This window comes from Carassius auratus, chromosome 7 (assembly GCF_003368295.1).
Source record: "Carassius auratus strain Wakin chromosome 7, ASM336829v1, whole genome shotgun sequence".
Classification (NCBI taxonomy): domain Eukaryota; kingdom Metazoa; phylum Chordata; class Actinopteri; order Cypriniformes; family Cyprinidae; genus Carassius; species Carassius auratus.
Genome location: NC_039249.1, coordinates 29,376,171 through 29,393,591, shown reverse-complemented (window position 1 = coordinate 29,393,591; position 17,421 = coordinate 29,376,171). Strand labels below are relative to the sequence as shown.

At 37.1% G+C, this 17,421-nt stretch overlaps 1 protein-coding gene across 2 annotated transcripts in view; it reads right to left on the bottom strand.

Moving 5' to 3' along the window:
* Window positions 1–7,724: 7,724 nt before the first annotated feature.
* The window catches only part of LOC113106445 (ubiquitin carboxyl-terminal hydrolase 10-like), a 30,872-nt gene continuing 21,175 nt past the window's right edge, over window positions 7,725–17,421 (bottom strand). For both annotated transcript variants that reach the window (XM_026268368.1, XM_026268369.1), the window contains 8 exons: window positions 17,254–17,312; window positions 17,069–17,172; window positions 16,203–16,302; window positions 15,888–16,068; window positions 14,212–14,377; window positions 13,793–13,937; window positions 13,120–13,185; window positions 7,725–10,990 (listed from right to left, as the gene is read on the bottom strand). In XM_026268368.1, coding sequence (XP_026124153.1) covers window positions 10,803–10,990; window positions 13,120–13,185; window positions 13,793–13,937; window positions 14,212–14,377; window positions 15,888–16,068; window positions 16,203–16,302; window positions 17,069–17,172; window positions 17,254–17,312 — 1,009 coding nt within the window. In that variant the 3' untranslated portion in view covers window positions 7,725–10,802. The remainder of the gene's footprint in view (window positions 10,991–13,119; window positions 13,186–13,792; window positions 13,938–14,211; window positions 14,378–15,887; window positions 16,069–16,202; window positions 16,303–17,068; window positions 17,173–17,253; window positions 17,313–17,421) is intronic.

Sequence of the window (17,421 nt, the reverse complement as noted above, 5' to 3'; positions counted from 1 at the left end):
CCAAATATTTCACATCCTCCAATCAGGCAATATAGGGTTTAGATATTTGGCACAAGGGTGTGCAGCTTTGGATCATATGAACCAGAATAGGATTAGTAACTGGCTGATAACTTCTGAATCCAAAGCATCATGTGCTTTGAAGACATCTTAACCCTATAAAGCCAAATAGATCACTTACTATGCACAATTGTAGGCCTCTAACTTTTTAATATGATAAAAACCTTGATCCCCCAGAAAAAAACAAAACAAAACAAAACAATAAAAGACTGTAAAAATGCTACAGTAAAAACCTGTTAACTGGTTAACAGTTAAGTTTCCATACTATATTCAGTGAATAAATGTAATTACATTTAATGTAATTTTACAGTAAAATACAGTTTTTTAAGTGAGAAAGTCATTGTTTAATTTACAGTGAAAAAAACGTAAATTGACACTCCCAGAATTCCCTGCATGACACTTCATATTTGATGTTCTTTTGTTGAAATAACATTTCTTCTTAGGTTTTTTTTTCTTATCAGTTGTGTACGTTAGAGTTTAATCTTACATCTAATGTTAAATTAATGTTTATTGCATTATTTCAGAATCATGTCACCATGATAAGGGTTTAGTGTTTGTGTGAAAGACACTGTGCACCTTCTGTATACAAGTCTTGCCCTAGCTCCTCAGCTCATAGAAAAGCTGTTTGTGATGAGTTTTGGTTCATCAAATGACTTTCTCATCACCACCAGTTTTTGGTAGTTATCAATGCATTACAGTGGTTCAAAACAGATATTAGTACTTCAATATGTTGGTTTATTAACATTACATCAGTTAATGAAATATGGTATTTTATTGTGAATTTAATTTAAGTCTGTAAAACCTAAATTGTTGCTACCTTATTTTTTATGGTAAAGTTCTGGGAACCACAGCTGCCGGTATTTTACTGTAAATGCCAAAGATTATGACAAGCTTTTCGGGTTAAGATGTTTTTGTATAGTTGCCATATGCGAATTGTGTTGATGAATTGGGTTATTGAAATGAAGGCATGTTATTGACATGGAAAAATACTCCATTTTATATACTGAACAGTCACTAACTGCATTTTGGTCCATTAGTGTCTTGTTCATATAAATTCTGCCTCTGCACAGCAGTGCTGAAATGACCGTTAGAGTAATGCTGACCTTGCAGCCGCATGTTACCTTCTTCCAAACCAGACTCATTCCCTGCTTTGTGTATTCAAATCATTTTCTCTTTTATGAGAAAACTGAGCTGTGACACTCTGAAGTCCAAGCACAACAATCCCAGAGCTCAGCGGTGAGAGGGGAAGCCATAATCTCAGGTTTATATAGCAGAGTTTGTGGTCCAGCCATTAACCTATTAAACAATGTTTCTTACTAAGGGGGGAAACACAGGGACCAATGCATTACTTTTTGCGTCACCAGAGCAATGTTCAGTAAAAGTCAACCGTTCAAACACAGAGGCTGCTCTTTTGGCACTCGAACCCGAACGCTTTGTAAAGGGGTGTCCTTGGTGCTTCCTTTTCATTGTGTTTGTACTGGCCCCTTTGCATCAAGCTGTGATTCATGGACAGCCACACATGGCAACATCACAATTGCACATATAAAGATGTTTTATTGGCTTTCAAGAGCATAAAAACAATAACTGTGTATGATTGGTTTTCAATTACGCTGACGTTTGATTCAGCAATTTATATATTCAGGCAGAATTTCAACAACTCCCTTGGCGAACGTGGTAGAGTGTTAGTTTGGATTGGGACTGTGGCTGCTTTTAGAAAAGCTTAGTACCATACTAGTAGTTGTGTAGAATATTATGTGTATACAATCTATTGTACTTAATACGTCAGAATACATGCATATGCCAGAACATTATACACAGTTGTGCTGGTTACTGTATCCCACAATGCACTGCAAAAGAATTAAAAGATTAAAATAATCACGTTATCTTCTAAGATAAACATGCTAAATTATACAAACAATGGAATACTATGTAAAACATTTAAAGTATGTTATGCTTAATGCTGTTAAAACATGCCTTGTGGAAATAGGACTTCAGCATACTTTCACTTACAATGGAAAAGTATACTTTAATATATATATATATATATATATATATATATATATATATATATATATATATATATATATATATATATATATATATATATATATATAACTGAATGTACCATTTTCTGACATTTAATTACATTGAATTTCATAATTCTATTGTCTTTGAAACATGGTTAAAATACTGCTGAATGTTCTGAAAAGCATTCATTGTAAAATAAAAATAGGTAAGTCATTTCTATTGAAGCTTTTATCATTCATTTAAATAACATTTGTAATAATTAAGTTGCAATTTAGTACTTTTAAAATATATTATATAGAAATGTAAGCGAATAACACTAGTTAAAATTACAATCAAGTATGTTGCATTTGCTTTAGTATGTTAGTCAACACATCAAATTTAGTGTACTTTAAAACATGATAAAAGATTTAAAGTGCTAAAATATTATAAAGGGCACTTTTTAAAAGTGTGTTGAGAAATGTAAACGTTATGTGGCTTTTTATTTCATGAATATAAACTACAAATACAATTATTATTTTTTTTAAATGCACTTAAGATTTAGGGTGCACATTCAGTATGCACTACAGAGATTTCCACTCGATTATTTATTCCTCATGCATCCACTAGCGGGTGCTAAGCTTGATTTCCACACAAGACTTCAGTTCATTACAGGTCATGGCGACTTCAAATCCTCTGAGAACATCCCATGTCAATTCAGTTCTGGAGAGCAACAGTCCTTGGTAATCCATATCTGCACACAAACACTGAACAGAAAACTGCACACACAAACATCCTCAGCGAGTGCTGCAGCTCATCATGTAATCAGTGATGGTCTGAATTTAATTGCCAGTGTTTCTTGCCCTACAGTGTTGATTTGCTTCTCTCAGTGATTCAACAGTAAAGTTTGGAGACCCTCTCGGTAAGTAGTGAGATAGGAAGAAAATCTACAACAGATGAATTTCACTAGATAGAAAAGCAGCTAAAAGAGGAGCAATGGAAGCTGAAAGCAAGGACTGACCCCATTGACCACATTAGTTATTAAATCCAGTTAGTATTGGCCAATGGAAAATGGTACAGTCCAGTCAGACCCTCCTGGTAGATGCCACAACTATGCCATTTTGAGGGCAAAAATTATCTTTTTCCATTGACGTGCATTCAAAATTATGCATTCTTTTAAAATAACTTATAAAGAAGCAATAAATAAGTAGAGACTATTTTATTCTATTCAAGCAGATGTTTCATCACTGCCTGATATTTTTTTGATGGCTATTAAAGGGAGAGTGCAACCAAAAATGTTGGTAACTAAACAGTTTCAGGTACCATTGGCTTCCAATGAAATACAATAAAAGTATACGGGAACCTAAACGGCTTGGCCATCATCACCATTATTCAAAATTACTTTGTCTAGCAGCAGCAGAAAAAAAAAAATACAGGTTTGAAATGACATGAGGATAAATTATTCCTAAATTTATATTTATGGATTGACTGTTACTTTAAAAACATTAAACTGACTTTTTTTTTTTTTACCTACCTGCTGCCTTTTCTATACAATTAATGAAATAAAAGAACATAATTATAGGAGCCTGATAAAAACGCTCATTACAGAAGATTTCAGATGGCACTTGAAAGCTTTTGGATGTGAACTCTTAATATATGTGTATTGTATTTTCTTGCATAAATAAACAGTTTATTAAACAATGACGCATTAAACTGATAAAAAGTGACAAAGGAAATGTAAAACATATTTCTATTTCAAATACGTTCTTTTAAACTTCTCTATTCATCCATTTCATCATGGTATCCACAAAAAAATAAATAATAAACCAAGCTGCTGCGTTTTGACATTCACTGGTCGGCTCAGAAAAACATGTATTTGAACTGCTGATATTGTTAACTTGAACTTTAAAAATGGTTTATATTAATTGAATTCAATCTGAAATGAAACCATTCTTCAGTATAAATAAAAATAAAAAATGTTCCTTGGCAACTAGGTGCAAGTATATATATATATATATATATATATATATACATACATACATACATACATACACACACACACATATATATACATAGGTCCTTCTCAAAAAATTAGCATATTGTGAAAAAGTTCATTATTTTAATGTAATGATAAAAATTAAACTTTCATATATTTTAGATTCATTGCACACCAACTGAAATGTTTCAGGTCTTTTATTGTTTTAATACTGATGAGTTTGGCATACAGCTCATGAAAACCCAAAATTCCTATCTCAAAAAATTACCATATTTCATCCGACCAATAAAAGAAAAGTGTTTTTAATACAACTACAAAAAAAAAGTCAACCTTCAAATAATTATGTTCAGTCATGCACTCTATACTTGGTCGGGAATCTTTTTGCAGAAATGACTGCTTCAATGCGGCGTGGCATGGAGGCAATCAGCCTGTGGCACTGCTGAGGTGTTATGGAGGCCCAGGATGCTTCGATAGCGGCCTTAAGCTCATCCAGAGTGTTGGGTCTTGCGTTTCTCAACTTTCTCTTCACAGTATACCACAGATTCTCTATGGGGTTCAGGTCAGGAGAGTTGGCTGCCAATTGAGCACAGTAATACCATGGTCAGTAAACCATTTACCAGTGGTTTTGACACTGTGAGCAGGTGCCAGGTCGTGCTGAAAAAATGAAATCTTCATCTCCATAAAGCTTTTCAGCAGATGGAAGCATGAAGTGCTCCAAAATCTCCTGATAGCTAGCTGCATTGACCCTGCCCTTGATAAAACACAGTGGACCAACACCAGCAGCTGACATGGCATCCCAGACCATCACTGACTGCGGGTACTTGACACTGGACTTCAGGCATTTTGGCATTTCCTTCTCCCCAGTCTTCCTCCAGACTCTGGCACCTTGATTTCCGAATGACATGCAAAATTTGCTTTCATCCGAAAAAAGTACTTTGGACCACTGAGCAACAGTCCAGTGCTGCTTCTCTGTAGCCCATCATTACATTATGGAAAAAAATGAACTTTTTCACAATATGCTATTTTTTTTTTTAGAAGGACCTGTGTGCGGGTGTGTGTGTGTGTATTTATATATATATATATGAAAGCTAAAAACAAAAACAAAAAAGTTGCCCAGAATTCCTCAACATAATCAAAACATAATGCTAAATGGCAAATACAAATATTAAGAAAAGTTGTAGTTTAATTCAAGAAACCTGGCTCTAGATAGAAAAAATGTATTTGTGATGAACCAAATTCTTGGGACCAGGGTTACCATCATAAATTAATACTACTAAACAACCTAAAACTTAACTAACCCTAAGAAAAATTACAATAACAAAATTCCTAAAACTGGAAAATGTAAATATAACTACTTCAATAAACTTCCTAAATAAATACAAATGTATAAAAATGAATATACTCTCAATAGGGGCTTTCACGTTGGAGGAACATTTTCATAGTTTTATTTTATTTTATGTGAGGACGTACGCAGTTTTAGGCACATTTACACCTTGGAGCTTGATTCTATAGCAATGCCTTTTGGGACTAAATTCAGTGTGTAACCCAGAACAGGAAGTACCAGTGATACAAATGTTGTTGATTGGCTGAAAACATGCCATACGTAACACCTGGACCCAAAATTTTTTAAAAGATGTGCAAACACAAACAAAAACAGCGACAGATGGGTAATTTCTTCATCCTCTAATTGTTGACGTAGTTGAATGTTGCCCTTAAATGACATCACTTCAGTATTCCTATCAGCGGTGCAAATGCAACCAAGAAAAAAGCCCTGGTGCCCAGGTCCTATAACCACCCAGGTCAAAAGCCCCTAATGTTACAAAACAACATTGCTTGGCATGACAGGAGTTACATAGATTTCATTCCTTTGAATTATATTCCACATGAATTATATTCCACATATGAACACCTAGAAGAAAAAGAGCCTTTATTCCATTGGAATTTCTAACAGCTCAGCAATACTTTAGAATGAAGGAAGAAACCACTTAGAATTTGGTGTTTTCTGTGAAACAGTACATTAAACACAATGTTCATTTCAACCCGAAGTCTACAATCGAATCACTGTAACCTGGGCATTAGAAACAGTTTGTCTGTTTTGAATATGCTGTTCTCCTTGAGCTGAGGCACATGTTTAAGACTCAATGCCTGCACTTTGTTTGAGTGAGCTGGTCTTTGCCAACCCTGGACGGGGAAAGAGGGAACTGCTCCATGTCAAATGCTAATTATGGGCTGGTCAGAGGCACTAAGACAATTTATTGTTGTAAGAACTTGTAAAAGATCTTTCCTCTTTTCTAAACATAATTCTTTTAAGGTCTGTTCAAGCAGCCAAGACAATCATGAAGTAATACTACATCATTATAAGACAATCAGAGGCCAAAGTATAACTGCGATGGTGGGGATTCAAGTTACAAAGCAATGTCTTTTAAGGACCCCAACGAAATCAAACACAGGTTGTGTGGCTTTTCGTTCATGTTAGATTTGAGCGGAATTCTTTATACCATCCAAATCTAAATGCACAGTATGTAGAGAACCACAATTCACAGCGGGGACACTGGTCCTGGTCCTTTATATTTATAAAGTTCAGTTCATATGCTAGATTGGAGCGAATTTTATTTTTAACCATTCAACTTTTGTTTTAATTGCCATCTCTCTCTTTCTCTCTCTCTGTGTGTGTGTGAATTCAGATGCAAAAGCCTCTTTTTTCATCTAAAATGAGCATTTTTATTAAGCTCCTATGTTTAGGTTCAGTAATTTTATTCAGTGGCAATGTATAGAACAAATACAGGAGCCTGAAAAAAAAACCGCGCTCATAGATGATTTCAGACAGCACTTCAAGGATTTTGCATCTGAACTCTTCATATGTGTGCATGCATGTATATTGTTTTCTTTATTAAGCAATGACATTAAACTGATAAAAAGTGACAAAGAAAACCTAAAACACAATAGATTTCTATTTCAATTACATGTTCTTTTGGCTTTAAAGAGTATGAGCCATTGACTTGGTTCAAAATGCACTTGGTTTGCAACATTATCTGATGCACTGAACTTCATAGTGTTCGCGTTTCTTTTCTTTTCTAACTTCGAATACACAGATGTAACCTCTGCCAAGTAAAGATCAGTGCCAGGCTATGCACCAAGTATGGGCACTTTCCAAATACATTCAGAGTATGATCATCCAATCCAACCATAGATTGTAGCCCCTGTAACAAATCTTAAACTGTATTATGATATTAACAAAGAAAATACCACATTTGATTGCATGTTTAAAAGCAAACGACCAAAGCTTTGTGGAGAAGCTCTTTTCCTACAAGTGATGAGACAGCCTTTACAAGACAAACAATGAAGCCATGTGACCTAGAAACTGCACACTGGACGAACAGGCAGCCAACTGAGCCACAAGTGCATGCAGAACAGCCAGACGGAGAACGAGAACTATGGTAGAAATGTGGAACAACACACACAAAGAAAAGCAATTTTGAAATTCAACCTACCTTTGGTTAGTTTACAATACATGGTGAGGAGGAATTGCAAGAATCAGTTTCTTTTTATTTCATGTTTGCTCGTGGCTACGCTGCACATTCCTCAAGAGAGGGAGCAACATGCAATGGAAAAGACTACATTGAACAGCCTCGTTCGAAAGGCTTTGGACTTGAATCTGCTATAGGAATAAAGCTTTGCCACAATTTGTGTTTTATTTGAACAGTTGACAAAAGTAGAAGGCTGAAGGCCAAGGATGAGACACAGCATATATTTGTATGTAGCTCATTTTCCAAACGCATCAAGATCTCAGCAGACACAAGAGTTAGGAAGAACAAACCAAAGACAGACAGCATCTGAACTATACACCAGGACTTTCCCTGACTGACATACTGAAGGAAGAGAAAGAAACCACCTCGAAGAGTCAAACTAATAGATCTCCACCTTGAAACAGACAAAAGAAACCAACATGAGCACATCAGATGCTACCAAATGGGAGTTAACACATTAAAACCAACAGTAAGAAACAGTGGTGATTTCTCCAAAAGCAGCTTCCAGTGACGAGAAAGCATCTCAATTGAAATCAGTTTAAGTTCTTGAATGGGACATATAAAGACATCAAAGTTTGGGAGGTTGGGGGTGGCGTACTTAATTTGTACATTTTATCTTCTTGCAATCATAAGAGGCATCAGTGTCTGTTTATATAGAAGTTCTGTATCCTTTGGTTTCACATGGGGATGCGTCATTGTGTCCTTCTGTAGATTCAAATAAACCAAATTCAAAAAGTTCAAAAGGGTGCATGGTAAAGCATGACTTGGCAACTTTAAACAAGCAATTGAAAGGAAAAATGACCCTTTATGTACACAAAATCTGACATATCAACTGACTGTAAATGAAATTACAAAAACTGGGATTACATGGATTGGAGGGAAGGTTCTGGCTGTGCCTGTGCTGCTGGGATAAAATAAGCTCATTCAGATGGATGTGAAATCCATGCTCTGCATTTCTAGAGTGGAAAGATGAGTTCACACCAGCCTAACCTGTGGTCAGAGGCAGGACTGTGTGAACGCTCAGCTCAAAGGATCGGTTCCTGGAAGAGACGTGTTGACTTTCTACAAATCGTCAACAACAAAAACTTTGCGCATTTGTGTGGGGCTAAAATGCACGTATCGCTTGTGTAAAGATTGGATACATCCAGTGTAAAGCCTGAAACATTCCCAAAAAGTTATTTGTTATTAGAGAAATACTCAGTAATAGGGTGTTGAACAAGAATGTGTGCAGCGTTTTCAAAAACCCATCACTCAAATCACTTTTATTTAATAACTTAGCTCACTTGATGATTTCAGCTATCAACATAATATCAGCTCAGTGCAAAACCTGTCTATCCTTTCTGGGCCTGGGAAAGTAAAGCAAAGTTACTGGGTTAATTAAATACAAAAAAAAAAAAAAAAAAATCAAATTGAAATAAATAGGGGTCAAGCATGGTTCATGTATAACTTTATTCATTGTTGTGCTTTAACCCTGGGCTCATTTCCTTTCAAAATATAAATTTAAATGGAACAGAAAATATTTGAACGGGGAATGAAGAAAACAAATAAAATAAAATACAATCAGGTATTATATTGATGATGCAAGGTCTCTAAAAGAGACGCAAACATGATTTGCTGTTTGTGCGCATCTCTGGTCACACTTTAGACTTCATCAGGCAAAGCTGATCTCACCTTGTGCGACACAGCAATTTAACTGTAGAGACATTTTTAGCTACCCATTCTGAGCTATTATCCTCAGAGCTGCACACGGAGCCTCAACATGTATATTACAAGCTGACTGCTCGGAGCGGGCTAACATACAGAATGAGATGCATCTCAACACAGCTCCCTCTCCAAACTCGGCAGGAGTGGCTCAGTTCTTGCTGCTCTACTGATATCAAAAGGCAGCCAGTGGACAGCGGATACACTTTACTCGTACAATACAGGAAAAGAACGAACAGAACTAATGAAAGATGGTGAAAGGGCACAATTTTTTTTTTTTTACATCTCACTCAAACAAAGTGAGTCAATGTTCATGATGGAGTATCAGACATCTCTGGTATCTCGCCAGCATAAATGAGTGAAACTACACAAAGTCTAAGAAGAAGAAAACAAAAGAAAAAAAAAAAAAAAAAAAAAAATCACAACACACCCCCCAAGGAGCTGATCAAGGTTACCGCCGCCAAGTTTCAAATTTTTTGCATTTAATACTTTTAAAACTTAAATATCGGCAAGAAATGAACAAAATGCACATCTGCCTTTTTTAATTGTCCGGTTTTATATTTTACCGTGCACAAAGCTTTTGTAATCATTTATGCCCTAAAGCGCATTAAAATTGTAAGACAGTAATTCTAATCCTACACCCAAAAATCACACTGAAGGTCTCAAACCAGGAAGCCAATTTTAGTTTTTTTTTTTTTTCGTTTTACTTTTTACCATTTCAGCACACTGCAGCACCCTTTCTCCCACCCATTATCTTTGTTGTTCCCAAAACTCAAGTGCAATCTAGATCTGAAGCATCAGAGAAATGGGGGAGAGAAGAGGTTGTGGTGGTGGTATTGGTGGAGTTGCGACAAACTCCTACTTTGAGATCTACACAAATTCTGGAAGCTTGCTGGTGTTGGGCCACTTTGATGCTCTAGTCAAGAATTTAACAGGCTCCACTTAACTGCTGCAAATTAGACTGACATCTCCTCTTGCTAAAAGGCAAAACACTTCATATTTTCTCCTATGCCATTTAAAAAAGTAGATTGAAAGAAAAAGAAAAGAAAAGATTTTCTCCAGCAGTCCATCAGCCTCAACTGGTTTGAGTTCTTTCAGCTGGGATCCACTCTGGCCAGTCAAATGTGAGGCTGCAGCCATTTGAAGTGATTCAGTTCTGTGTCTCCAAACTGGAGCGTTCTGCAGTGCTAACATATCTCCCCTCAGCTTCTCCAGACCTGCGCGAGGCCGTGCACGGAGGGGGAAAACACTATTACAGGAAAGTCTTTTAGATACGTCTGATGTCTTTTCCTCTTCAAAAAAAAAAAAAAAAAGACTGGAAAAGCTGACTCTCTGGAATAGCAGGGTTGAGGGAAAAAGGATAATCGTGAAATTGGGCAGTGTTCCTGTTGAGACACGTGGTTGTGTGTGTGTTTGAGATTGTGTAAGTGTCTGCATGTAAACGTGTGTTTCAATGTGTATATGTGTGTGTGTGAGAGAAAGGAGAGAGAGAGTGTTTGTGTGTACGAGTATGGTTTCTACAGCAGGTCCACACGACGGTAGTACAGCAGGTAGGCAGTGCGCTCTGCAGTCTGCTTCACCACCTGATGCTGATTGATGATCTTCACCGCCTGGTCATCAATGCGCAGCCAGCCGTTCAGACCGATGTGGAAGACATCTGTAGTGTAGTGGCCACCCGTGGCACTGTTCCCATGGTGATAGACGACTGAGGGAAAACACAAGGGACTCAGCATTTACAAAACTCAAACTCACACCAATAGATTTTCTGCCACTCCTATTTCTGTTCAGATGTGTGAAAATACAGTGCCAGATGGGTCCAAAACAAATCAGGAGGCAGCAGAAGTTTAGTTGTTTACAGTAGCTAAACAATGTTGCAACCTTCAGCGTTACACAATTCAACTCGTGCGGTCACAGGTGTGCATATATTGGGTTTTTAATAATGAATCCAGATTGGATTAGTCACATTTCTGACTATTATTTTTCCTTTGACTGTTGTTTTTGACTTCAGTGCAAAACAGCTTCAGATTATGAAATACTTATGAATCATCTGTTTTGCGTCCCAAATAGATCAAATTGATTAAAAGCATTAAACTCCTACAGCTTTTAAAAGAGCATTACTACATAGTTATTATAGCAAAAATAATTGTAATATATAACAAGTGTAATAACTACAGTGATACAACTTTAAACAGTTGTTGGGTTGATTGGCAGTCTCAACCATTTCACACTGAAAAGCATGACAGATGAAATGACCATTGATTACACAATCCCTGCACATCAACAGGGGATTTGACAGGTTCCTAAAAACATGTTTTTACATTAACATGTAACTTTGAGCACCTGGAGCGTGTTTTAACAAAAATCTGTACATGCTTCACAGGCCAAAATACCGTAAAAAACCTTTAGACCCATCATAAACCTCTTCTACAACTACAACAAACAAGAGATAATTAATGGCGCTCAAATATCAATCGCACAGGAAAATTGGCAGAATACAGACTTGATAGGACACACTCAACACTTATTGTAGTAAATGTTTGGCTGCCAGCAACATTTTACGGTAAGAAAATGTGAAATATCATGTGTGCTATAATCACAGACAATTAAATGAAAGGTTTAGAGACAACAAACTCTATTTTCCACTCTTACCAGATGTTCAAACTTGTGAGAATTAAGAAAATAGGCTGAGGGGAAATTTACTGGTATGGCAACTGCTGGACAGACTACTTTTTGACAAGCAGGGAGCCACTTTTTCCCCTCAGGAAAGAAAAATAAACTACAATTCACTCCTGGAGGCAGGGGAAAAAGGTGAACATCCCCTGTAAGGGAAGGCCATGTGTGTTTAAACAGGTCAGTATGTCATGTGTGGGGGCAGAGAAGAGAAAGACAAGGCCTAACTAGTCAGCAAATAGGAAAGTGCTGGAAGGATGGACGTCTTGACGACAGCTTGCTGGAAGCCATAATATAAGTTTTTGTGCACAGGCCTGTCAGGTAAGCTCTTATAAACAGGATTAGTATCTAACTGTGGAAAAGGTCCAAATGATAAATCCTCGGGCAGGGAATTGTACGCAACGCAGTATAGCTGAGGGCCATTCTTAGGTAACATCAGTGTGTACAGAAGCTCATAGCAAACAAGCCTGGATGTCTTTCCCTTATTTCTTCACATGTAGTAATGTCTGTGACTCAGCAGAACTTTTTAAAATCTCAGCTATCAAAGATCTGAAAACTAATTGAGTAGTTTACTCTAGTAAGGGAGTAAAGACAATAGTCTCAAATCCTAAAAGATTCCTCCAAGTTAAAATCTGTTTTCTTTGATTATTAGTTTGACATGTTCACCGACAGCCAATTAATAACAACTGCATTCAAATGTTACTTTCTTCGTTTTTCGAGACAAGCCATGATAATTAATGCTAGAGATTTCTTCTAACCACATAAACTGGTGCTACTGTCCCCCGCTCACGGCGTTAATATGCTATGCTTCCTTCTCTATCATAAACACCAGTTGCGCCGCTGTTTTCATGTTGGGTTGTAATGCTGCTTGCATCGTCTTAAATAGACCAGTATTGCTAACATTCATAGACTTTTTTTTTTTTAATGAACATTTCAGCCTTGCTTTTAATGCAGTTCAGAAGAACTGCTGAATAAAGTACTGCTTCCCACTGGAGTCTTTTTCAGATCTAAGTTGTTACAGACCAGTGTTGAAATGGTCTTTTTAGTTGTTAGGTCAGAGAAAGTTTAGAATTAAGTGTATAATGCACAACTGCACCACAAAGAGTAGACTTGTGTAGAAGTGTAGTTGCAGAATAAAAATGGAATAAACCAAAACAAACGTACCTGCAAAGAGCCTGTAGGTTCTTTGGCCTTTCAGAGTTTTGCCCCGCACCCCCGGTGACAAGAGATCTGAAAATCATGATAAATCATTCTAATATGCAGCAGCTGTTTTTACGGCTGGTCAACTTAAACTATTAGTGTGATCCATTTGATAGTTCTGTAAACCATCATGTGTGTAGAAAACATAATAAATTGAATCCAGAGAAGCTGTTCTAAATAAAGTCCATATGAACTAACATGCAGACTGGAATTTATGGTTCCCAATTGTATTGAGTGACATCTAGCCTACTTTAATCAGCAGGAAGTCACTCACAATGGAGAAGTATTTATTCTGCTCCCTCATTAGTGCTCGTTTATTTTTGTCAGGTTCATATTTTGTGGGGAACCCGGTCTCTTCGTGGGTAGCAGAATTGAGAGCACATGCACATGTGTTGCTCATAAACAATCACACTCACCAGATTTTCAAAACAATGGCTTATCACATCTTGGAACAATCCATTAAAATAAAGAGGTTTCTCAAGTGAAATTGAGTAAAGAATAAAGAAACTGGGTTTTTTCTCCTGGTATCACTTAATAAAGAACAAGCGCAACTGAAATTATGCAATCTCATTTAGTAGATGGTGAAACCTGCTAAAATGTGACAGCAGTAACAGTTTTACAAAAATGAAACGAGCACCTTTACTGATCTCCAGATCGACAGGGTAATCAATATTCTTGACCAGTTTTTGACATCCACCGGTCTTCTCAAAAACAAATCTCTTGAGGTGAAGCACCAGCACTGGAGGAAGCTCTTCAAGAGTCACTCGCCGGCTGATCTCAATCTGAAGCAGAAAAGGAGGGTGGGAAATCAGCCACAGGTTCCAATTTCATTAGCATCAACATTAATACTTTCTCCTTTCCACTCTAGATATGAAGAGTTTCACATTGTTTAATATATTTATGAAATACAATTCTAACACAAGTGCTCAGCTAGTGCAATGATATTAAAATCCTTCTTAGGTTTCAATGGGAAACATTAAAGCAGAGTAAAGGGAGCCAAATAAACAGCCCACAGAAAAACTAATGTGATAATGAAACAATGATAATGATTCACACCTCCTGCTTGCTCTTAGTGGTGTAGCCCTGAACGGACTCCCGCGCCACCAGTACCTCCAGGGCCTCTTGGACTGTGCGGATCTTCTCTGATTGGATGTCCAGCTGCAGCGTGAAGAAGGGCTGCAAGGTGGCTGACTCTTTTGAGCTCTGCTGGTATACCACAGATCTATCAAAAAATTTAATAATAATTTAGAAAAGTGGACCAATTCTATGTTTAATTAATAAACCACTACTCCCTGTTAAAAGAAAAAGGTCAATTTAAACCATATTAAATAATTATTTGGGATGCATGATATCATGGTAATTGGCTGATAATGTCCATGAATGTAAACGCAGTCATTGGCTTGGAATGAAAAAAGTATGCTGATATGCCTTGATAAGATGAATAGGTCACAAGCTATAGCTGACATGAAGAAAAAAACAAAAAAACAAAACCTTCACAAACATGACTTGTACCTCAAATAAAATTGTATATAAACCAATTTATACATTCATTTTTTCAAATGGATTCTGAAACCTTAAATACGAGCAGCTCTAAAAGATTTTGAATTTACAGCTCTTTTGCTTTAGATCATCTACAAATGTTAAATCTGCAATTAAAATGTCAATGCAACTACTGAATTTTTCTGAAAAAAGTTAAAATATAGTTTGATGAAAGGTTTTGATCCACTTCAAATGTTGACTAGTCTAGTTATTTTCAAAGCCTTCAATGTGCCAAAAAAAAAAAAACTTAACTATTATTTAATTCTAACAAGTTTTTGTTAAAAACTAACCAAAATAACAAAAATAAATAAATAGTTTATACTCTCTGCATGGGAGAAACTTGGTGGTGTTTCCAAACAAAAGGAAATCCCTAGAAATAAATCATATTGTCTAGTAGAATGAAAAAAGTATGCAGCCAAGTTTGTTAATAATGAAGCACCATGACAGCTACCACTGCTATATTTATGGTGAGAAACAACTGAGGAGAAAAAAAAAAAAAGAGTTTAAACAAAAAGTAATAAGCCCTAGCGGACTTAAAACCATCACCGTCCATCAAATTATAGTATGCTATTATGAATCTGAAAGCCAAAAACTGTAGGTTTCTTACAGGAAAGCAAAAGAAAGGCTTAGCTACGCAATTAAATTCTCTAACAGTGAACCAAAAGACACCATAGCCAAACCATGGTCCCAAACACACAGAGAAAAGGCTTCATTTAAGCCTTGACGCCCCCACGTTCAAGCGTCTGCATTTCTGCAGCCACCTAAATTAGTTGGGCGGTGGTGGTGAGCCACAGGGTTTGCTATTCTGCAGTGAATTGTTTGTAATGGCCCAAGCCACACAGCTTGGAGGAGCATCGGGACAGCAGGATGGGCTGAAGATGGCACCACACTCTCTGAGCTCTTGTGTCATACCACAGTGTGCAGTGGGTGCCAATGAAAAGGCCAAGCCCATTCCTGGTTCCAATGGCTTTTCTTTTCCACAAGTTTATTTTTCTTGCAGAAGTGCTGCATATCTATCTACCTAATGTGGTTTAAGAGGTCAAGTTTCTCATGAAGCCACTGTTATGAGGATTACAACTCTACAGCATTGGTTCTAAAGCCTTTAAGACAAGATAGCACTTTTGAAGTAGTGAATACTTCTACACTATAGATACACAAAGTACCAGCTGGACAATAGCTGAGGTGTGCACTACCTGATGTGGCCACCGAATACATCTGTGATTGGAGTGCGGATGAAATCTGCCTGCCGGGTGATTGAGGTTTTGTTTCTTGGCCCGACCTGTTCCCATTCATCATCACTGCCTTCTTCCTCCTCCTCAGCAGGGCCTTCCTCTACTCCAGGCTGAGATTCAGGACCATTTGGTGTGGGGGCTTCTGCTCAGAAGCAGGAAGAGACAATTCAGTTAATATAAGACAGTCAGGAATAGATTATTATCTAGAGTGGACAGGACACCAGACAAGAGCCTGATGTCCCTTGCAATTAATGCTGAACTAAGAAGGGAACGTACTCTCTTCCTGTGGAGAGATAAGCTTTTTCAGTGCCAGCATTTCCTCATGCAGTCCATTTAAAATGAAACCAAGGTACTCCTCCGCATCCTCTTGGCGACCCTGAAAGAGAAACAGAGATCATTAACGCATGCTAACAGTCCACACCACACTCTTTGACTATGTTCCATACAAAAACCAGTTACCAGTCAAACAATGACTAAGCTTTTGAATGAAGGTACTACTTTCAGAAAGCAGAGGCTTCCAATGCACCATAAAGCCTAACAAGAACCACATTATAATTTAATTTAGTAATGCCAACGCACATGGAACATGAATAAATTTGCTGTTTTTTCAAATCAACTGCCAAATGGCACATGTAGGATTGTGGGAAATTCTCTTCAAAGGAGTGTCCAATTTGGGCCGTGCCCTAATGCCGTCCATCCTCTCTAAACTGTCTGCAAAGGTAGTATTTCTTAGATACACAGTTGTTCTTCCAGATCCGGAAGACTGTGAAACCAAAGATTCAGCTCATTAACGGAGTTCTTTATCTTTCAGTTTTGATTTTGTTCATTAGCACTGTCTGACTCAAGAAGACACTCATTCCTCAGTGTTAGTGAATGTGCAGACAGATACAAAAAGAAACTGAACAGGAAGGTCTTGTCCTAGGATGTGTCAAGCACGAGTGTCTATCATTTTGACTTTGTTGAGAGGTGAGGTAAATTGTTGGTGGGGATAAATGTAAAATTGCATGAACTAGATTTGTAGTTTTCTTAGGTTAAAGAAGACATTCAAAATCTGTACCACTGGGCACCCTCAAAGAACGAGACGTTGGCAAATTCCACTGTTAATAGACTATTAAAAACAGCCCAGTCTTCATAATGCTTACCTTCTCAGAAAGGCTTGATTTGATGAGGGTGAGGAGTTTATAGATGTATGTGGGTTCAAAAGGAGCACCCACTCTAAGATCTTTCACTATCTTCTCTCCAGCAGCTACAAAAGAAAATAATTTAATCAATAAATATAGAGCAGGGAATAAAAAGAGTTAATCAATCAACTCTGAAAAGACAATACCTTGCTGTTTAGCTTTGGAAGGGACAGGCATATTGCTGAACTCATTTACAAGCCGAACACTGTAGTGTTAAGACAAGAGATAAGACAAGAGATTATGGTCATCATATTAGAAACAATTAAGTTATTCTCTAATTTCATTGCATGCAGTAAATGGCACGAACATTTGTA